The sequence below is a fragment of the Symphodus melops genome (assembly GCF_947650265.1).
Source record: "Symphodus melops genome assembly, chromosome: 21".
NCBI classification, from domain to species: Eukaryota; Metazoa; Chordata; class Actinopteri; order Labriformes; family Labridae; genus Symphodus; species Symphodus melops.
Window position 1 is genome coordinate 10,693,405 of NC_136711.1, and position 22,904 is coordinate 10,716,308.

Here is a 22,904-nt window from a genome sequence, read left to right on the forward strand (position 1 = left end):
TAATATAGTAGTATGGTAAGATCAGTTTAGGCTTTACATAAACACAAAACAGCAGTAGTACAGTTTTATAGCATGTGAATCAGTGACGGGGAGTGGGCTGTCTCTGATTGGAAAACAACCCTGATGGAAGATGGGAGTGTGGCAGCATTGAAACAGTGCGACATCAATAATTACACTCTCCAAAGAAAGAAACTGTCCATAGATCTGGCATCAGCAGGAGGAAATAGTTTTAATAAAAGATACATCGAGATGACTGGAAACTGTTAGTATCTGCACAGTACTGCTTTATATAGTAATATTGTTTTTGAACAATGGAGGGCAGCACTACGCCGGGGATGCGTTTAAGAAGAACTCTCCAACACACGTAGAAGAAATGTTGCGCTGTGATTGGCTGGGATCGTCCAATGCGTTTAAGCTACTCTGACGTTTGGAAGTTTGAACCAGAGCGGCTCAACAGAGGCCGAGATTTATGATTGTTTGTCGATGCTTTATAAACATCGTGAAAAAAAGTTTGTGGATGAACATTGGAAGTCGAAACACGAGGGTTTCGTAACTATTTTAGGTTATTCCACGGACATAAACTTTGTCACTGGAGTCTGAAAAGGTAAGAGAACCTGACGTCACGATGCTCACGTTTGCTTAGCTTCATTTGAGCCGGACTAACAAAACTTAACTGACGTTATTAAAAACTCGCTTACATCGAAACCTCTCCTGGTGAGGTTTCGATGTAACACAAACTTTGATGATTTTACGTTAAGACATAGACGAGTGAAAGAAAGGCTCTTTAACTGTCTACAGGTTTCTTTTAGCCAGCACATGTTTTCTCTCCTTCACAGGTTATGTACATTATACTATATAAGTTTAAGTCTAATGCTAATGCTAACTGCACAGGTTTAACCTGTAATTATGTTTACTCTTAGTCACATAGGGGCTGCTAAATCTTGTTTGGGGGATTATTGTATAGAGAGGGGAGGGGGGACAGCGGGTGGGTATTGTAACTAATGTCCTGCCTGTCTGTATACTGCTACTGGAGGCCTTGAATTTCCCTCGGGATCAATAAAGTATCTATCTATCCATCTATGATCGACAGCAGCTCCAGTGTGCAGTCTGTCAGTGCTGTATCACGTTGGTTACAAACAGCGGTGGATAAATCTGCTTAGTGAACAAGTATACCACTTAATACCACATAATTAGGTGACCTCCTACTTAAATGATGTTTGTGTTTTTTCTAAAAAAGTGGGAGTATTAATTACCTGCCCATTGTCACAGTAGACTGTCGTAAATGACCATGAAAAGCTTTAAATGATCACTCTTATCGCTTCACTTCTCAAAATATTTTTGAAAAATATCTCCTTACTCTTATTCATGTAGGATTAAAAACAAGTTGACATGATGTATTTTAACAGTTTGGGGTTTGTTTGTTTTTTTTAAACCCATGATGTATTGTTTTATCCCCAGGCTGCAGGCCTGAGGAATCTGAGACGACGCCTTTAAAATATGTGTCAAGAAGTCTGAGTGCAGGAGTGTGTCCTCGCCCGTTAAAAACAAGAAAGCCTTTTGTTTGTTTCTGCCACAAGAACATCAGACCAGTATGGCCAGTGAAACGACAGTGCAAACATTATATGATGAGGAAAATCCCAAGGCTGATGATGAGTGGGAAAATATCCCGCCTGGAATCACTGCTGCTGTCGAGACTTCAGAGCTCCAGGTCCAAGTCGGTGATGTGGTTGGATGTTCCTCCAAGCAGCCAAACAAAGGAAATCACCCTCTGTCTGACGTAAGCGCCTTTTCAACACCACCTCTGACAAGCAGCAAAGCAAAGTCACGGCTAACTGGACTTCAGTCTGCTCTAACACCAATTTTAAAATACCTGAATATTAACAATAAATGTCAGTCTCCAGTGTCGACGAAACAAAGTCATGCAAACACTCGAAAACCAAATGACAGTTCGAACCGGCATCTTAACCCAGATTTCATAAGCAGCCCTTGTGAGCGATCGCTGGTTGGTACAAAGGCTCCTGTGCTCATGCTGGAGGACGAATATTTACCAGAAATGTCTCTGCTTGATGTGACGTCTGATTCAACGATGCAAGTCACAAGAAATGATTCGGCTCTCCCTGACAGCGTGCCTGCCTCTCCCGTAACAGCCGGCTCTGTTCGCTCCTCGTTTACCACTAACCGGCCCTCCAAGTTGACTGCCTCCACTAGTTTAAACGCAACCACTCGGATGCCCGATATCATGATTCGCGACCCCCTCGAGAGCTCTTTTGCCCCTCTTCGGTGGCTGGATGACAGATTCTTCCCAGAAATTACTCTCCTCGAGGTTACGCGCGATTCTGAGCCGTCGCCAGGAGCAGAGAGATCCTCCATGAACATCACGCAGGACATTTCACCGGCCGAAGCTTCAGAAAACGACGTGGCCACCTCGGAGCTCAGCGCGCAAATGGCAGCAGAGCCCGCCACAGTTGACGTGGTTCCAAGCGAGGACTTGTCCGACACTCTCGATGGTAACGTCGCGCACACCGGCAGCTCTTTGAGCGAACCGTCGAGGTGCGGAGTGCAGAACATCACAAAAGCTTCCTTTGAAGTAACTCGGGATATTTCTGTGAGCAACGTATCAGAAAACAGTCGGCCTTCGTCGGAGCCAAGTGGGAAAGACGTGACCGCTCACGCAACCGCTGAGGACACTCTTGAAACCCATCCTGTTAACGTTACACGTGACCTGAGCTCCTCCAGTGACACGTCTGTTCAGAGTGCTGTGACGCAGTGCTCGACTTCTGATATGCAGTGTAACACCAGTTCAAAGACGGTGACCTCTGAGCCACAGAGTGACCCTGCGGTGACCTCTAATGCCGACGAAGTACACACGAGCCGTGACGCTGGGTCGTCGAGTCGAAGCCCCAAAACAGCTGGGTCAGCGAATAATACATTTACCGTTGCTCAGCCAGGCGATCTAAGCTCTTCGAGCAGTTTGAGCAGCACGACTCAAACCCCTCAGAACAAGACGCTGGATCTTCCCCCACTGAATGTAAACGGTCCCAAAGCAGAGAGTGAGGCCAGAGGTCAGGTTTCTTCGGTCTCAAGTAACATAGAAAACTCCCGTGTGATAAGTTGCTCGGCTGTAAAAACGAATGTCTCATGTGACATGCCGAATGCCACGTTTGATAAGAATTCCCCGCAAAAACCCAGTGCAAATGTTACATTGGGAGAAGCTGGAGCTGGAACGTTTTGCCTCCAGAACACTTTTGAAACCAGACCTCCTCCTCAGCAGAACCACACGGTAACTCTCTCGGAAATGAGTGACTCCCATCAGAACAGTGTGGACAAGCCGTCTCCTTCCGAGGTTTGTGATGCCACGGGTAGCCCTAAAAAGCCCAGTCCTGAAGTCCTGAAGCCATCTGAGCGTACTGGGTCCGAAGCTAGTACAGATCCAGATGCCAAGGTGGCTGTTGCACCTGAGTGCACGTTTGAGGCGGATCCAGCTGTAGAGAAAGCAAGTGACTCTAAATGCCGGATAAAGGATGTTACGCAATCAGGGCATCCTATGACAGACAGTCTGTCTGACTCTTCAGCCTATCTAAGCAGAGATTTAGACGGCAACAGAGCAAACACATTCGATTTCGATGACACCCTAGATTTAGCAGCAGCCGCTTTGATAACTTCAACGCCAATGCCGAACTGTAAAGTGTTCAACTTCAACAACGAACGAGAGATGGGCAAAGTCATTGGGGCGACGAAGAAGCTGTACGGGGACGCTCCGGGTAAGACGGACTGTCAGGTGGCGTCAGACATTCCTTCCAACATCGTCTGCGACAGAAAAACGTTCCTAACTAAACCCGCCGCCAGATCTCTCCTGCCCCCGTCGAAATCTGCGTCCCACCTGTTGAAGTACAAACCGACCTCCACACTTCCAGAAAAGTGTGAACCGCCGGCGACTGGCCTGCCTATGAAGAGACAGAAGAGCCAGGCTGAAGCTTTGAGGAGTACTGCTGCTTCTGATGCAACCCAAGTGGTAAATGTTCAGTTTAATATGACAAATGTCCTTTCTTTTCTTTTTTTTTCTTTTTTTTCTTTTTGTACGATCAGACTGAACATTGACTGAATGTGACGGCTTTCTTTTCATGACATCCTCTGTTCTTATGTATTTAAGACTACAGGAATATCGAGCTCCTATAACTTGCGGGCCACAACAACAGGTGGGTATTGAGGTTTTTTTTGTTTGTTTGTTTTTTGGTAGAGGCTCATTAAACATGTTATTCTATAAAAGCATCAACAGCAAGTTACACTGAAACCTCGGTAAAAATGTGTTTCATGAGTCACTTTTAGACGATTCTCCATTTAAAATAATCGGATTTGTAAGGCAAGACAAGTTTATTTGTATATCACATTTCAACAACAAGGCAATTCAAAGCGCTTTACACAAGACTCATGACAGAAGAAAGAAAAGATGCATTAAAAAAATCCAGTATTGCTTATTCAGAACGATGTATAGGTTCTTAAAATTGTGTTGGGTCTGTTTATAACGAACGACTACCATAAGTAATCGGCTCAGTGTGCACACATATCTTGTTGCTTTAAAAATTTGTAAAGCACTTTTCCAGCTTGGCATCATGCAGACTCAAAAATGGCTCAATGAACGTTCACATTTTGAGCCTCCTTTTGGAATGAGATTTTAAAATGGATCATGACCATGAGTCGTCTGAGTGTGAGCTTTGTGTTAACCCGGTGTCCTCCATCCAAATTGTCTTCACTCAGGATCCAAAAAGCCCAATTATGGCCTGCGAAAACCTCAGGCGCTCGGCATGCCATCAGGCGTCCAGAGAGCTGCCACTGGTCTCAGGCCGCCATCATTGAGAAGAAATGCACCAGCATCGCCAACTTCTTCAGGCACAGATAAACTGCGCACACCTTCAGGTACTCATTGTGTGGTAACACTACTCGTGCTTTGGTTGTTAATTCTGACATGTAGCTATAAAATGGAACAATCATGAAGGGATTTTCAAAGCACAGTTTGGTCTGGATTTTTTGAGTCAGTGAAATTGCACTTTAGGTTTTTGTGAAATCTTAACAAATGTAATACTGTTGCAAACCAAGTTTAATTTGAGGGGCTTCATGTATTCACAACACAACAAATATTCACATGAATCACTGTTCAAGCTTTGTACGTCTGACACTCCTTCTGCTTTTCAGTTTCTACACGGGGGCTCACTGTGGTTTTAAAGAATATAACCAATTGCAAAAAATCACAATGTAATAGTAAGTGACTAATAACCATCAACACTTCACAATTTAGACTTGTTTTGCTTATTCTTGTTGATAAGTGATAGTGGTAAGTTATGTGTGAACCATTTTTTCTTTCTTTGAATGACAAATTCATAATTTGTATTGACATTTGTCTTTTTTTCTTTTTTTTTTACCCTCTTAACAAACAAACAGCTAACCCAGTGACGAAGATTTCACAAGCGAAGAAGCATCCCCTGACCCGAGCTGAAGCTCTGCAAGTAGCAGCAAAGAGGAGGAAAATGGGTAAATGTTGAATTTTTACCATCATTTGGGCTTGTGTGTTTTTCAGACTTGAGCTTTGAAAACAAAAAAAAAACAAGAGAAGTTTGGTCGGGGGTTGTCTCGTGCTGTTCTGCTTTGTAGAAAAATCCAGCTGTTGTGGTCTCTGGTCTTATTTTCCATCTTTGCTGCCTGCTCTTCATCATATGTCTCCAGATGCTGCAGCACCAGCCGGTACTGCTGAGACGTCAACATCGTGTGATGCCGCCACTCGAGCCAGATTCCTCAAACAGTCTGGAACCAGCCATAGAGCTGCACTAGCTAAACCACATGCCCATGGTAAGCTGGGAGCAGGCCCGCGGGAAGTAGGGGTGCTGAGAGGCCAAGAATAATTTCTTGTATAAACAAACAAATTAAATTTGCCCATTGTTCCCTGTGTAGCAACTCATCTTGCATTCTAGTCATTTATCAATGTTTTATTTAAGCTATAGGCTATCAATCAAGTCGATCCTGGTTAAACCGACCCCACCCACCTCCTCCTTTTTTTCTTTTTTTTCCCCTCAGCCCATTAATTTATCTAGATTAACTAAAAAATGGACTAAACCTATATTATATATTTTTGGTGGAGCACTTACATGACCTCAATTGTTTCCAATAGTTATAAAAAACCAGAGAAATCTGTAATTTTAGCAGAGAGAAAAAGAGAAGGGATCTTGTGTGTGAGAAGTTAGAGAACAGTTAAAACAATATAAGCTCAGTCTAGTATACTTAAAAACCAAGTATTTAAGCTCAACATTCTACTATATCTTTAAAATGATCATTTATTGAAAATGCATTGCAGGTTGTGCCAACTGTGTCGCTCTTGAACAGCAACTTAAGGTGAAATCTGAAGAACTAAGGAGATTGAAAGAAGGTATGTATTGTGACTGTCTCGATCTGAATGTATGCAGTTTATCTATTATCTATTATCCCTAACAAGCTCAAATTATAAGATTAAAGAGTTGCCTGTGCCTTTGAAAATCCTCAGGTGACTTTTCATTGACCTACAACTCACTTTGAATAGTTCCCTCACTAACTTTCACATGTGGGAGAAGGTTTGGTCGCTCTCAGCTTGGCTTAGATTCATGAGCTAAATGCAACTGAAATGATCTAGCTGCAAATGTATCCTTCTCATTTATTTATGTTTCATCAGCAAATTAAATGGTTCAATTCATGAGAACTGTTTAGCTTTCCAATCTCACCTTTGTGGCTTTTGGTGCGTCTTTTGGACGATCTTGTAATTATGCCAGGAAGAAGAAATTAAAATTTTCATTTAAAATAAAATATTTGTTTGTTTCATCTATTCTTTTTTCCAGAGTTGCTGAAGTACCGAAAAGAAGAGGAGGAATGCTGACATAGTTTTGAATACGTCGCAATGTTTCACTCTTCATGACTTTTTTTTCTTCTAAATAAATATATATTTTAATTTAAAAAATTACCATATATAACTCTTTACTTTCTATCCACTATGTCATGGTATGTAATTGGCTGACCAGCATTTACATATGAGCATATTCTGGGTTTTTTTTTATTATCCTCACTTAAAACACCACATTTCAATACAACACTGACAAGAACAGTGAGAGGACTTTATAAAGCTCAGTTTGTGATGAAATTGAAACATATTGTTGCCCAATGTCAGCGTAAATTTACAATGTATATTAGTAGACAGTGAGATTTTAAACCTATGTATGTGCTTACTTTGCAATGTTTCCAGTTTTAAGCCTCTAATTTGAAGCATCTTAAAAATATCAAATATTCTTGTGACAAAATAAATAAATTCATGAAGCCTAACTTACTCGGGTGTGCTTCTGATTGTTTCACTATTTTGAGTTGTTTTTTTTTCTGAAATATTTAATAAATATAAATTCATATGATCTGAACGTTATTCATATCTTCTGTCCAAAACATTTGTCTTTAAAAAAAATACTCTCGCACCCAATGACGTGTTTTTTTTGTCTTGTGTTGTACTTTTCGTCCACTTGGGGGCGACACAGCTCGGAGTCCTCACGTGTAGCTCTGCTGTGGATCATCCATTTATGTGTCAATCTGCTATTCACTTCCTTTCCTGACGCGCGTGCCCGGCAAGGCTGCAGTTCGCCTTTTTATCTGTGGCCGCTGTGAAGCAAAACTGGATTTAATAACGAGTCAAAGTAGACAGACACACCATAGTATACATTTCACAAGGACGTACGGTGAGTTCCTCTCAATATTTATCAAACTGAAATGATTATTCGTTAAAGTGAAGCGCGTGAGACCGCTTCACGTGCGGGGAAGGCCCAGAACTTTCGGCTAATGCTACCGTTAGCTTAGCAACAACCTTGTACAGTGTTACTTTTGCTTTATGAAAAAGAAAATAGCCTTAAATTGTTTCCAAACAATATGTAAGTCCTATGGCTCCATGTTGTTTTGAATTTTGTATATCCTACTCTGTGATATGTAAGGACCGTTACACTATTTTAAACGTGTGTTAAAGCGAGATAACGTTAGCTACGTGAGGGTTGCGTCCCACGTAGAGACGCAGGTTGTTAACATGAACACTCTAAATCACCTTCTTATTGACTATTCTCGGATAAAATAAATTCTCAATAAATATTGCCTTATGTTTAAGATGACCATCCTTATTACATACAACGATATGGACATTAATAAAAGGCTTTAATCTTTGAATTGCCGGTCCAGAGAAAGACAAAACAAGCACACTGTTCTACATGCCGCTGAATCAGATGTTTAGTTTGACAGATTAACGCAAATCTTCTGTTTCTCGCAAATCTTCTGTCTTTGTGTCGTGTTCTGGGTTAGCTCTGTAAGCTTTATAACCATCAGATTAAACGAAAGCTTGAAGGAATAACGGGTCACTTATAATTTCTTTATTAGCATAATTGATTTTAAATGCATACTGTATGTGTATGTATGTAGTCGTCTCGGAAGAATATCTGTTTTGATACTAAATTGAGTGTTCACAATTAACTTACCACTAATGCTTCTCTCTCCTCCCTCTATCTCTACAGGTTGAGAGCTTCCTTCAGTAATGTCTCGTTTCTTTGCCACCGGGTCTGACAGCGAGTCAGAGGAGTCCTCGTCTGCCGATGAGATCGCCCCTAAAGCACCCGGGACGACTTTCAAGCAGTCAGTGCAACTTCAGATAAAAGCCACAACAACTCTTGTTATTTTTTTCATAGAAATCTCACCCATATGTTTTGTTTCCACAGGTCACTGCTCATTAGTGATGATGAGGAGGACACGAAGAGAGTGGTGCGCAGTGCCAAAGACAAAAGGTTGGAGCAGAATCTTCTATCAGCGGTTATCTTTTAACTGGTTTCGATGTGCTTGAGTTTCCTTTCTGATGTATTTACTTTTAAACCTTAGGTTTGAGGAGTTGACCAATCTCATCAAGACTATCCGCAATGCAATGAAGATTCGTGACATGGCAAAATGCCTGGAAGAATTTGAGCAGTTATGTCGAGCCTTCCTCAAAAGTAAGACTATAGTGGACAAAGAGGGGGTTCCCCCTTTTTATATTCGTCTTCTGGCCGACTTGGAGGACTATCTGAACCAGGTCAGTGATGTCTCTACATTACGTCTTTCGCTTTCTGTGAAGTATTTTACCCTTTGTTAATGCAGTTTAATTTCCAATTTCCCACTTTTTTATGTAAGAGATATACTTCATATTATTTTCTTTGCAGCTGTGGGAGGATAAAGAGGGCAAGAAGAAGATGAACAAGAACAACGCCAAAGCCCTTAGTACACTGCGCCAAAAGATTCGCAAGTACAACAGAGACTACGAAACAGAAATCGCTGCATACAAAGAGGTAAACAAGTTACCTTCATCTCCACAGTCCCCTGCTTTAGTTATGCACCAAATAAATGCTGGTTAAGAGAAAGTTAGTCACCCTTTAAACCGAGGCCAGTGGAGGTGCTCCAGAGCCACACTGGGCCGATTTTTAACAAACAAAGCAAAATTTAGAAAGTCTGCATCCGCTCTCTTTTTCTCAACTAGAACCCACAGGAGTCTGCAGATGAAGAGGAGGAGAAGGAGGCCGGGGATTCTGGTAAGCACGCTGGTTATGTATCTCTACATGTTGAATCACAAGAACTATTTAAAATGTACAAGAACAGAGTAAAACAAAGATTCCCTACAGAGCAGGGTGGAAGCCTTTCAGGGCAATGTGCCATATCCAAACATCACAAGCATTATTAATGATAACAGTAAATGAGACTTATAAAGCGGTTTTCTAAGTAAGCAAAGACAGAACAACCAAAACAAACTGCAGAAAACGCTACAATAAATAAATAATTTGTAAGGAAGATGAGAGTTGATGAAGCGGGAGATTTAGACGGGTGGGGGGGGGGGTCAGGTTTGAAGGTGAGGAGTTTGAAGTGGAAACGCTGCAGGAAGGGGAGCCATTGGAGGTTGTGAAGGGCGGGGTGATTGGGTCGCGGGCGTTGAGTGAGAAGACGAGCAGAGTTGTGGAGGTCTGGATGTGTTGCTGTTTCCTGAGAGTTTCTGATGAAGAACCTTAGAGGGGACCGTTTCAGTAGTCCAGTCTGGAAGTGATGGGTGAGAGTCTCAGCAGCTGAAAAGGAGAGTGATGGGCCGAGGCAGGTCAAAAAAAAAATCTGTTTTGTTGATGTGTTGGTCAAAGGAGAGAGTTTCATTAAAGATGACACCGAGGTCACAGATGTGGAGGGAGACTGTGGAGCCATCGTGACGAAGGAAAAGTTGTTTGTCGATTTGGGCCCGATGATGAAGACTTTGATTTGTTGGAGAAAGTTTGAAGCCAGGAATGTTATTATTAAATATTAGTTGTTTGTTCTATGAAGTCTTAGATTGAATAAGGATCGTATTTAGTTACCAGCAGAAGCTCAACGTGATTTTAATCAGTTTTATCAACTAAATTCGTCAAAAGAAAATATGAGTATCGAGTCTTCTCTCGAGCTCTCTTTCTTACTTCGGAAAAGTCTCAGCTCATCATTCAATTTGTTGTTTAGTAATGGTGTTGTGATTCATTCTGACATTCTTTCTGGAAAGCTCATGATTGGGTATGGTTGGGTTAGATCTTACACAAAGTGCTAATGTGGTGAATAGAAGAAAACAGCTGACGCAGGTGATGTCACATGCTCACCTGCGCAGAATCTAAACCTCATTATTACTGAGGCAGTATGGGAACATGTGGACAGAAAGAAATGCTTTTTAGTTTTATGGACATTTTTTCTCACACATTTGTATCTTCAAGAGAAAATGTGTCATAAATACTTATCAGGTCATTTAAACCTGAATTAAACGACTTCTGATGTTGTTAGGCGACTCATTTCAAAGTCGATTTTAATTCAGTCTAACGATGAGAAAACACTTAAAAAACTGTCTAAAGTGAGCGTTATTCATTCAACAATCTCTGCAGGTAAATAATATAACTTGTTCTGCCAATGTGGCTAACTTTAGCAGTGCTAGCATCACATTGCTCTGGTCAATATGCCAGTTTAACCAAACGCTGCCTGAATACATTTTGGATGTTTTACACCAAACTCGGCTGGGTGCACAGCTCCTACAAGATGTGAACCGTTCACTGTGACTATTTACATCTGAGCTGTAGTACGGCAAGCTGACAGCTCATTACAGCTTGGACCTGATACTCCACCAGGATGTAAACGAATATGAGTGCTGCGTTGAACCGCACACATCCCTATAAACAACAAAGTCATTGGTGACCTCTGACTTCAGTACTGTTTGTGTTCAGACCACTTACGTTGAAAGGGTTACTTAGCATCGTCTCTAAAACGCGTCGTGGTTGTTTTCTTCCACCAGGTTCGTCCTCTGACAGCGAGGAAGAGGGAGACGATGACGTCTCAGCCAAGGCCTTTTTAAAGAAAAAGCCTGAGCCGACCCCGGACGCCAGCAAGTTCCTCAAGTCTGCAAAGGGATCTGGGGTAACGTGTATTTATTGAGATGCCTTTTTAATTGCCGTGTGAGGACACGCCTGAGCCGGTGTGCTGAAGTCTTTCTCTCTCTGACAGGATGAGTCCTCGTCGAGTGACGACGAAGATAATGAAGACTGGGGCTCAGACACCGTGGACAGCGGGAGCGAGAGCTCGGATGAAGGCGAGGAGAAGACTTCCTCTCTGGCCTTGGTCTTCCTCAAGAAGTTAGTGTCCTCGTCCAGAGTTTTTAACTTTCTAATTTAACGCACGCAAACAAAAAGCGCAAAAAGCTTTGAATGGATCTTTTTTTGTGTGGTGAGGATTCAGATTTTGATACCTGACATTGTGTTACATCTTTTCACATGTCAGGATTAGCCTTAGGTAAAGCAGTGCACGTCACAGACCTTTTTACATTCATCTCCTTTTTTAACACTTTGACCGTTTACAGGTTTCACATTACAAGTTCACATGAATTATGTCAATTAGTATGTTATTTAACAACAGCAAGCCCAAGCGTTCATGGTTGATGAGAAGAGTAAAAAGGATACTGTCTTTGTCTGGTCAGGAGCGATTCCGACAAGTCGAGCGAGAAGAAGATGGAGAGGAGAAAGAAGCCCAAGAAGAAAGAGCGGCTGGAGGAGGAAGGAGAGGAGGAGGGAGCCGGAGACCCGGATGATGGAGGCTGGGAGAAGGTGAAGGGAGGCGCTCCTCTGGTCAAGGTAAGGAAAAGACTGTGCCTTTTGAGATTGACTGCTACCATGATTGTTGCCACTGAAATCAAAGGAAAGGGCAGTCGATGCATTCACATTTAAATGGTACAAGCAGACATGTTTAGTGAAGGTAAAGAGAGTCATAAAAGAACCCTCATTAGTCTGTTTCTCTAAAGTTGCCTGTAAAGATGTTGGTGCAGGAGCGCTCATGACGAACAGCCACTCTAAAAAAAAAAATAATCACATAACATGAATCAACAAATGTGTGAATATTCAATTCTGCTGAATCGTCTTTCCTACAAGGAAAAGCCTAAGATGTTTGCCAAAGGCACGGAGATCAACATCCCGGTGGTGGTGAAAAAACTGAACGAGATCCTGCAGGCCAGAGGCAAAAAGGGCACGGACAGGTAACTTGACTCTGCGAACATTTTGAACAGAAGAAACGACTTTGATCATCTTTAACCAACACGCGTCATTCCGCCTGACCAACGAGCCGCGGAGATTTTATCTGCAAGCAGCAACCAAGTGGAAGAGTTTTCATCCTCTCCTCTCCTCCACTTGTCTGCTTTTCCAGAGCCGCCCAGATTGAGCTGCTCCACGCTCTGGCAGCCATCGCCCTCGAGAATAACCTCGGTCAAGGTATCATGGTCAAGATCAAGTTCAACATCATCGCCTCCTTGTACGACTACAACCCCAACCTGGCGGCGTTCATGAAGGTCAGAGCAGCCGGTTTTCTTCATGCCAGGATATACGTTGTGATGTTTTGTAGCTGAACAATTCAGTCAAAATACAGACTCTCTATACATGACTATACAATGGTACAGCAGAGTTATTTATATTCCTGTTGTATATATGAAATGGGATTATTATTGGGTGGAAAGATGCGGAATAATCCATCATTTCCTGCCTGGTGTTTCCAGACTAATCGTTGTTGTTTGCTTTCCCTCCAGCCCGACATGTGGAAGAAGTGTCTGGACTGCATCGACGAGCTGCTCGACATCCTCTTCGAACACAACAACATCTTCATCGGTGAAAACATCGCAGAGGACAGTGAGAATCTGGCCATCTCCGACCAGGTGATCATCTTCTCCTCGCTCCGTTTGTCCAACATCCACACAGACTGTATCGTTCCGTTGGTAACGTTTCACTAAACGGCCGTTTCTGTATTGCTTGCTTTTCATTTCAGCCGTTCAGGGTTCGTGGATGTATCTTAACGCTGGTCGAAAGGATGGATGAAGAGTTTACCAAGATCATGCAGAACACCGATCCCCACTCGCAAGGTGAGCTCTCTTTTAAATGTGTTCTCTTGTTACACAGGATGTCATTTGCAGTGTGATTGTTTTCTTCTTGAGCACCTCTTCGTCATGGATGGATAGATAGATAGATAGATAGATAGATAGATAGATAGATAGATAGATAGATACTTTATTGATCCGAAGGGAAATTCAAGTCAACACATCATCACCTCCCTGTTCTTCCTTCCAGAGTATGTGGACAATCTGAAAGACGAGGGACATGTTTGCGGCATCATCGACCGGCTGCTCGACTACATGGAGAACAAGGGCAGCACGGAGGAGATATGCCGCATCTACCTGCGCAGAATCATGCACACCTACTACAAGTTTGACTACAAGGCCCACCGGCGCAGCCTGGGGCTCCAGGGAGAGACCAAGGTGAGTTAAAGGCGCAAATGCTGCGGTTTGAAGGGGACGTTTAATTGCGTGTGCCGTGATGCCGATGCTTCTGCGTCCTGTGTGTCCCCAGTCGGAGCAGGACCAGGAGGAGAGCGAGGGGGAGGACAGCGCCGTCATCATGGACCGCCTCTGCAAGTTCATCTACTCCAAGGATCGCACCGACCGCATCCGTACCTGCGCCATCCTCTGCCACATCTACCACCACGCTCTGCACTCCCGCTGGTACCAGGCCCGAGACCTGATGCTGATGAGTCACCTGCAGGACAACATCCAGCACGCCGACCCGCCCGTACAGGTGGGCGAACGCACCGAGAGTAACTCGCAAATAACAAGAAACCTTGATAGCATGCTAACTGTACATTTCCTGCATCCTCTCTAGATTCTGTACAACAGAACCATGGTACAACTCGGCATTTGCGCCTTCAGGGCGGGCATGATCAAAGACGCCCACAATGCCTTGCTGGACATCCAGTCGTCCGGCCGTGCGAAGGAGCTGCTTGGTCAGGGTTTGCTCATGAGGAACATGCAGGAGAGGAACGCTGAGCAGGAGAAGATCGAGAAGAGGAGACAGGTAAGTCAGATATGAAACTCTTAAGAAGACTTCTGCACTTATCCTAAGAAGCTTTGCCTCACATGGTGTCGTTTTGACCTCTCATCTCAGGTGCCCTTCCACATGCACATCAACCTGGAGCTGCTGGAGTGCGTGTATCTGGTGTCGGCCATGCTGCTGGAAATCCCCTACATGGCCGCACACGAGTTTGATGCCCGGCGCAGGATGATCAGCAAACAGTTCCACCACCAGCTCAGGGTGGGCGAGAGACAGCCGCTCCTGGGTATGAGACAAGTCGGCTAGCTCTTCCAGCCAGGTCGGTTTCAGTCCAAAGAGATCACTTTAGAAGCTAAAGCGCTCCGTTTGTCCTGCAGGACCCCCCGAGAGCATGAGGGAGCACGTGGTGGCAGCCAGCAAGGCCATGAAGATGGGAGACTGGCGCACCTGTCACTCATTCATCATCAATGAGAAGATGAACAGTAAAGTCTGGGACCTGTTTCCTGAGACGCAGCGAGTACGGGAGATGCTTGTCAGGTACACTTCAGCAGTCATTATTCAACTTTCTGTAGTAGCTGTTTAAATAAAGAAATGAAGACGCATATGGTTGACAATCATTTCACTTTAAGGTGTGATCATTTTCTGTGGTGTCATTTAATTGTCGTTGGGCTTGGTTGTTGTTTTTTGCAAATCTGTAACTGTAAAGTTTCCTTATTGTTTGCTTTTATAGAAAGATCCAAGAGGAGTCCTTGAGGACTTACCTGTTCACGTACAGCAGTGTGTACGACTCCATCAGGTGAGCACAAGATGCAAGACTTGTCCACATGAGCACTGATGTGTGATTTATCACCTTATTCAGTTTACAGCTGAAGCCTCATTTTTACACTCAGACTAGATTTTTTTTCTTTTTCAAGCTCCACCTGCTAGTAAATACGCAAACCATAGAAAATCAAGCAAAGGCTTTATTTGTATGTAAATGATAAAATGCATGTTTTGTTTCTTCCAGCATGCAGACGCTGTCTGAGATGTTTGAGTTGGAGATACCAACAGTTCACAGCATTATCAGCAAGATGATCATCAATGAGGAGTTAATGGTTGGTTTAACATTTTCTTCTTCTTTCCCTTTGAGCGAATTTTAAGACGCAACTGCAGCTAATTCAATTTACTTAGCTGATTGTTTTTTTGTTTTTTTTCCAACTAAGTTGTTTTCTCTCCTTCTTCCACCAGGCATCACTCGACCAGCCCACTCAGACGGTGGTGATGCACCGCACTGAGCCCACCTCCCTGCAGAACATGGCCCTGCAGCTGGCTGAGAAACTGGGCAGCTTGGTGGAAAACAACGAGCGCGTCTTTGACCTCAAACAGGGCGTCTACGGAGGCTACTTCAACAGAGGTGAGCTTAGACAGCAGATGCTGAAGATTTGCATTTTTCAAATCCTGGATTGTCTCATGTTATCAAAAGTTGAAAAAAGAAAAATACACACAATGACAGCTGTTTGTTCCTCATGTTACAGATCAGAAAGGTGGATACCAACAGAAGCAATCCTACCAGAGAGGAGGTAAGTAAACAAAAACACACTGAGGTTGCACTTTGAATGAGCCAAATGTATTCTGAGCACGTGGTTACCTCACATTACAGATCAGAAAGGTGGATACCAACAAAAGCAATCCTACCAGAGAGGAGGTACGTAAAGAAACACTCAGGCTGCACTTTAAAATGAACCAAAACATATTGAGCACATGGTGACCTTCCCACACCGGCAGCCCTCTGACCTCCTGCAGAGTCTGTTTGTTCATTCACTTCTGTTTGAACTTTGTTGCGGACTTGGTTTGGTTGCATATAATCAGTGACTGACTTTTAATGTGTTAAAGTCCACTTAAGGGTAAGGCCTTCATTCTTCAAAAGAACTAGTTCCATGCAGTGTTGTTCAACCAAATCAGGGGGACAGCGTTTCGTCTGATTTAAACGCTGCGATGTTGATGCTCTTTGGTAATCGTGTTTTTCTTTTTGTTCACAGACCAAAAAGGTGGTTATCAGCAGAAACAGGGGGGCTACCAAGGTGGCTACCAAGGGGGCTACCAAGGGGGCTACCAAGGTGGCTACCAAGGTGGCTACCAGAGAGGCGGCTACAGAAATCAAAACCAAGGCAACTACTAAGCTAGGAACCTGGGGATTTTGCTTCTGTGTCCTGAAACTAGTCTTCATTCCATAACAACATAAGGAAACGACTTCAGCTCTGCACCTGGCCGTTAAACTACTTTCTGCTGATTCTCAAACAGCTGAATAGTGTGGCCGTGTGTGCCGGCCCATCATCACTGTAAAGTGTGGTGTTTCAGTAAATGAGGAGTTTTAATGTTATTATTGACAATAGAAAATTAAAAAAACAAAAAATGCAATGTAAACTGATGTGGCTTGCAGCAGTACAAGTCAAGAAACATGTTAAGTATAGTTAACTTATACTTCTCCAATAAACAATAATACACATTGTATTCTGAGTTTCCTTTGATCCTTTCATTAGTTTGTATATAAATTCAACAAAAGCCCAAAAAATTGAAGTCTGTAACGCCCAGCTCGTCCTTATGTAAACCCTGGTCTAGTGAATGATCAACTTGTGTGAAGTGAACCATCAATCTTGTTCTTGATCTTGAAGTGTTTATAAGGGAGTTTAAAGAGTTTCTTTTGTTTTAGAATTTACACATCTTACACTTTCTTCTGTTTGTTCACAGGACAGACAGAATTTAAATGCTAAAATGAAAATATTGTAAGTAAAAGTAGAGAGGAAAATGTTTAAAGATTGTGAGGCTCAAGAAAAAGACCCAAAGAAAGATGTCTTGGACCGCTGAAACCACTAAGGGTGCATCTATAAAAAAACAAACACGGGTTTCATATTTAGAATACTCGTTTTCTTGGCATTGAAAATGAAAAGCCTGTGGGAAGAACTATTTACAGATGAATACAGAATCAAGTCAGTGTTAACAGCATTTAAAAATCCAGACTGAAGGATCTTTCTTTTTATTGAAGGAAATCAACAGGAGTGACTCCAACATGAACACAGAGACATCCCAAACATAAAAATGAGTTTGAGCTGTAAATACAGGAGAAAAAAAACTGGAATTCAAGTGAAATTCAGAGACTCAAGTACGGTAGTACAAAACATGAAACAAGTTTCAGGCGTGTTTATGGTAGGAAAGAGGAAGGCAGAAAGAAAAAGAAAAAAAAGTTCTTTGAAGAGATCAAAATGCTGAATATGAATTTTGGCAAATCTGTCAGTTTAAGATACTTTATGACAACATATCAAACCAATAAGGCAATAGCCAATGATTCTTTTAAAGCAGCTCCCAGGAAACTTCATTTTATGACAACTCATGGAGATCAGACATACAATATAATTTTAGCAAATTCCTGTTTTCTGTTTTTTAAACCAGGAAATATAAACCACATCACCCATGCTTGTTTCATGCTCGATGTAATGCATCAGTTAATATAAACTTTAAAATCTCAGACATTCTTTGAGTTCAGAAGCCAGAGCTACTTTTACTTCATCTCAATTTTAATTAAAATTTAAATCCTAAATGAATTATTTTACTCATTTAAAAAGCCAACCCTGTAATCCAGAGAATTACTCCATAATCAGGCTATCCTGTGATCTATCTCAGCATCCTCTCAAGCTTCTTCAGGATAACACAAAACATTTAAGCAATTAGAATGAGATGACAAGATGCATCTTAATACAAGAAAATAACTCCAAGCACAGCTGCTCTGGGCGTCCATAAATGTGACTTCCTCGTTCTGATGGTAGCAATCATACAGGGGGGGTTCAGTAGTTCAGCAGCAGTTTACACTCACTCACAACAAACTTGCCCTTCTTGTCTGAGTGCCGTTTAGTTCCCTCCCCTCAGACTCATCCTCCTGAAGAACTCTTTCCTCAGCAGGTCTCTCTCTTTGCGGATTCCCTGCAACACTGTGCGATTCTCCTGAGCCCGACGTACCAGGTAGGGCAGCGTGTCATCCACTGAGCCGTATGGCACTGACTTATAGACAGCATAGCCCTCCTTAGCTGGAGAGACATTAAAACATGTTAGAGGAGTTCATACATGTACAGTGAAATATGACAAATTCCCGCACATGTTATCAAGACTGCATTAATCACTTGTAATGCAGTCATAGGTAGAAGTATGTTTTTGTTTTTGATGCGTATCATTTGTAAATGTAAAGAATGGCCGTTGAGGCAGAGCTGACCCAGAGTGAGGGAGACGTGATCACACATTCCCAGCAGCTGGCCAAAACACACTGAGCCTCCATCTTTGTCTATCCCCAACTCTTCCATCCTAGCCATGATAGAAAAGAAATAGTCATGTTATAGATAGAAAAAGGTAACAAAAACCTGAGACTAAAAACACTAAAAGTTGTTTTTACATCTGACGAAACAACGAACATGAACAAGTAACGTGTGGTTTTGAATCTTACCTTTTCGCTGCCTTTCTCACCGACACCTCATTGTGAGTGGCCACTATGATCCTGTAGCGCTCGGGTTTCTGGGATATGGCCTTCAGCATCACATCAAGCGAGCCGTTATAGCTGCACAAACACAAGCACTGTTTAGTTCTGTGAGCCTTAATCCATCACTTCATTTGTGCACTTTAGTAGATTCAATCCAGTTAAAAGTGTTTAAAGACGAATCCCTGTTTCTTTGATAAAAAATGTAACCCAGACAATCATTAACATAGTTTAACGTTGTTCTTCATCTTGGTATTCATTTGCTTGGTTGTGATTAATAAACACCTGACATTGGTGTCTTCCCAGCTGTTGTGGATGGGGTCCAGTTGACCCTCTTTCTCTGCCAGCTTCCTCTCTTTGTCCATGTAGGCTCCACGGACCAGCTTGACCCCTAGGCCGAAACCCTCCTCTTTGGAGATACGCAGAGCTTCTAACAGGAGAGACCGAGACTCCTGACAGTCACAGACAGAGAGGAGAGGCTTTAAGAAAATAACGTCACTTTTAGTTTCATATTTCATGAGGTAAATACATGTAATTGGGGGGGTTTTTTGCCTTCAGGTAACACTGATATGTGTTCCAAATCCATACGCCATCTTTGTTAAACTTCTTCATCATCGCCATGGTAACAAGAGAGAGAGCGGGGTTCATGTAGGTGTATTCTGCATCTACCAGGACTCGCACTTTGTTGACACTTGCCTTTCAAACAAACAAACAAAACATCACATTTATTTTCTAATAATACGTTTCAGATACTTCAGACACGTGGACTCAGTTCCATTGTAAGTGTCCTGAAATTCGTCATGTGTACCTCCGCTATTTTGTTGAGTCGATGCAGGCCACAGAGAAAATGAGCAGCTTCACTTTCATCTAAACCAGGGAAGTCAATTGGCTGAAAGATCAAAAGTTTATGCAAAGGTCAGAAGTCATCAAACAGAACCATCAACATAATCATGTAGGGAAATTAAAGACATCCAAATCAAATTCATCATCATGTGTTTTGAACATACCTCTCCATCCATCGCCTTGACAACAAGATCCAAGTCATATGGCTGCTGTGTGATGATGGTTGTCAGTTTCACCTTGATGTAAACAGCACAACCTTATCAGTGTGAAGTAATAAACAAAGTCTACACTTACTAATAAGAAAGAGTGGATACTACTATAAAATATTTTAGGGGGGTTAGAACTACCCTGAACATCTGTTGACACACCAAATACTCAAATGTGTTTTCTTATCTTTTTTTCCCACACATTTGAACCAATTCATGCTACCGTCTGCATGGCTCATGTTCAATTACAAAGTGGGAGACAGTTTTAATTCATGAAGAAAAAGCAAACCTCATGTTCCTTTATTATCATTAATAATAAAATAAAAAAAAGATCCTAAAATACATAAATGCTCCATTGTGTCTGTTGGCACTTTCAATGTAGAAGTACCAAAAAAAGGCAGTTCCTTGAATGGCCACATGAAGCTGGCTCCAAAGCTGAGTCAGTCCCTGTAAGAATTCTGTTTAAAATGTTCAACTTAACATGTCAACAGCATATGGTTACAGTCATTATGACATTTCCCCACATTCATAAGGTTTAAGGCCAACACAACATCAATCGAATAACATGGCTTCCTGAGTATCTTTATATGGTAACACTACTTTGCATAAAATTCACCAAATCTGCTTGCTAGCTCTTCAAGTGTTATCCATTATTGATTTAGAATCTCATGTGGTCAAAAACACTGTCTGTCAAGTATTCAGCCAGTTCAGGGACTAGCTTTAAGAATAACCAGAATAACCCAGCATGTGCCAACCCTTGTTCACTTCCAATTCCACGTTTTGTCTGGATTTGTTCTCTGATAGCTCCCAACAGACAACAACAGAGAACAAAGAGCTTCATAACCGAGAAAATCGGACCAACGAGTGATGTTACAGGGGCTCCCTATATGAAGTCTATGGGGGTCTTACACACAGCTCCGGGCTGAGCAGGGCTGTAATCTTCAGCTGCATCATGGGGTCTTTACTCCAGGCATTGCTGTGGGACATTCGCACACATTCCAACATGGCCTCCATGTTGTCGTCATATCTCTTCTCTCTAGTGGTGACACAAAGCAGCGTTGAGCTTAATTCGATTTCTTCTTTTAATGTGCTAAAGCATCTCACTAAACAGTAACCATATCCACCAAAGCCCCTTTCTTTAATAACCCTTTATGACCCAAATCTGGCCCTCCTTTTTTTTAACAACAAATAGAGAGCGATGTGAGCTAGGTTTGTCTCACCCTGTGCTTTCTCCCAGATCCTCTTCGATGGGCACTGCCAGCATGGGCCTCATTCCCAGCAGATTCATCTTCTCCATGGATTGAGAGATCTCGCTCTCATTCTCTCCAGCCACAAACTGGGCGTACACAGTTGGCCTTAGGAGCATGGAGAACCCCCTCCTCCCCAGGATGGTTCGAGCTATCATCATGAGCTGTAAGAAGAGAGGAAGAAGGAGAAGCAGACAGAAGAGCGACGAAGGTTTTCTCTGACTTGCCCCTAACACTAGTGCTTACCTTCCCACAGTTGTTAACCAGTACAGGGAAGGAACAGAGGCGAAAGACGCCCAGAGCTCGCAGCAGCTCACCAAAACTCTTCACCCTGAAGGCTTTGGGATCCTCAAAGGCCAGAGTCTCTTCGAGGAGGTCAAGCTGTTTGACCTCTGTAGTCCTACAGGCCGCAGTGCTTGTCATCCTCATCAGCATGAGGCGAGGGAGTACGGGACACAAACGAGAGCAAAACATTGTCCCTGCAAAATTAGGGGGTTTTCTCTTACAAGTTTAGCTTGTACCTGGAGTCTCAAGAAGTGGGAGTGTTTGTGTGATAGATACTGAATGTTACAGTAAGTAAAGTCCCTCTCATGTCCGACTCTGTTGGAAGCGCAGCAGGAAAAGACGTCAGTGGTGTTTATGCAGTAAACGACCTATAAATGCATGGCGTCTACTGTCAATCTAAAAGAAAGAAAAAAGAGGCAATTACCTAAAAAGGTCAATTAAATAATAAAGCATGAGCAGATCCAATTAGATATGTATAAAAAGATTGTCAAGCAAAGGTAGAGTGAAAACTTTAAGGTATATTTATTTTCTGCTTCCTTACTGATACTCCCCCAAAATGAATCCCCTCTGACAGTGCAAATATAACACATAGGCCTATGTATCGTTTATCAATCTGAAAAACAAGAACTATATGTAAGGATCACATTTTGCATTCTGCACTAAGATATAGGAATGTTTCTTCTTTTCCTAAATGAACGGTCACACCGGCTCTTACAGCAATGCAGTTATTACACTTTCAATGAGCGAGTGTCCTCCTACAGAAACAAACATGTTTAATCTGAAAGTGGTTAAGAAAGTCAGCCAAAACACTTACCCACTTTCCCAAAATGTGTGTGCAGGAAAAGCTCAGATGATAAAGGAAAGCTGGTCAGGAGAGATTTTAAGTGTGGACCCGGTAAATTCATCCTCTTTTTGACTCTCTCGTCTGTTAATAAGTGACTACTTGAAAATTTGGGTAAACATCAAGTTGACCATTAGCATGAACCCACAAGTGTTATGCCGGCTTGACACCAATCTAACTTTGAATGTTTCTCAGACTGTAATCCAAAGTGGGTCAAAGACATCAGTGCTTAACTCTATTCATAATTAAGGCATTAATTTCCCTTGTGGGAGCCAATTAAGTGTGTGAACTCATGTATTATATTTCAATGGGTTTGGTCTATTTGTTTATTTACTTACTTAATTTGGACTCTAGGTGGTGATAACTGATCATTTGGGCTAATTGGTCGGCTGGTATGGGTGTGTGTATGTCACAGGTGAACAGGAAGTCGGGGCATAATGCAAACATATACGGTTCTTACCGTAACACAACGAATTTGATCTGACAAACGATCAACAGCAAACCTTAGCAATAACAATTCATGTCATCATCATGGTTTGTCTGATCCATATGTTACAATAAACTGGAACTTCA

At 42.4% G+C, this 22,904-nt stretch overlaps 4 protein-coding genes across 6 annotated transcripts in view; 3 read left to right on the top strand and 1 right to left on the bottom strand.

Moving 5' to 3' along the window:
- Positions 1–22,904, top strand: part of LOC306842077 (uncharacterized protein) — a 53,442-nt gene that overhangs the window by 16,298 nt on the left and 14,240 nt on the right. The gene's annotated exons all lie outside the window — the stretch shown is intronic.
- Positions 367–7,335, top strand: LOC306842075 (uncharacterized protein). 2 transcript variants are annotated; one of them, XM_079372116.1, is made up of 9 exons: positions 367–604; positions 1,459–4,012; positions 4,151–4,196; positions 4,756–4,914; positions 5,191–5,256; positions 5,437–5,526; positions 5,719–5,841; positions 6,344–6,415; positions 6,858–7,335. In XM_079372116.1, exons 2-9 carry the CDS (start codon positions 1,592–1,594, stop codon positions 6,893–6,895), a joined length of 3,015 nt encoding a protein of 1,004 aa, XP_079228242.1. In that variant the 5' UTR covers positions 367–604; positions 1,459–1,591; the 3' UTR covers positions 6,896–7,335. The 2 variants fall into 2 exon arrangements, with proteins under 2 accessions (XP_079228242.1, XP_079228243.1); XM_079372117.1 differs by lacking the exon at positions 5,191–5,256.
- Positions 7,573–16,901, top strand: eif3c (eukaryotic translation initiation factor 3, subunit C). Of its 2 annotated transcripts, none has more exons than XM_079372118.1 (24): positions 7,573–7,736; positions 8,553–8,670; positions 8,754–8,819; positions 8,911–9,100; positions 9,228–9,353; positions 9,542–9,593; positions 11,348–11,469; positions 11,557–11,684; positions 12,026–12,179; positions 12,474–12,577; positions 12,745–12,886; positions 13,121–13,246; positions 13,357–13,450; positions 13,656–13,843; positions 13,935–14,159; positions 14,244–14,435; positions 14,526–14,697; positions 14,789–14,948; positions 15,142–15,207; positions 15,418–15,505; positions 15,639–15,804; positions 15,926–15,970; positions 16,051–16,095; positions 16,430–16,901. In XM_079372118.1, the coding sequence occupies exons 2-24, from the start codon at positions 8,573–8,575 to the stop codon at positions 16,567–16,569; spliced, it is 2,889 nt and encodes a 962-aa protein (XP_079228244.1). In that variant the 5' UTR covers positions 7,573–7,736; positions 8,553–8,572; the 3' UTR covers positions 16,570–16,901. The 2 variants fall into 2 exon arrangements, with proteins under 2 accessions (XP_079228244.1, XP_079228245.1); XM_079372119.1 differs by lacking the exon at positions 7,573–7,736 and adding an exon at positions 7,815–7,925.
- On the bottom strand, positions 17,397–21,679 carry prodh2 (proline dehydrogenase 2; the record flags this gene model as incomplete). Its single annotated transcript, XM_079372131.1, has 10 exons — positions 17,397–18,469; positions 18,652–18,740; positions 18,880–18,990; positions 19,195–19,361; positions 19,462–19,605; positions 19,718–19,798; positions 19,917–19,988; positions 20,868–20,994; positions 21,179–21,369; positions 21,452–21,679. The coding sequence occupies 10 exons, from the start codon at positions 21,677–21,679 to the stop codon at positions 18,294–18,296; spliced, it is 1,386 nt and encodes a 461-aa protein (XP_079228257.1). The 3' UTR covers positions 17,397–18,293.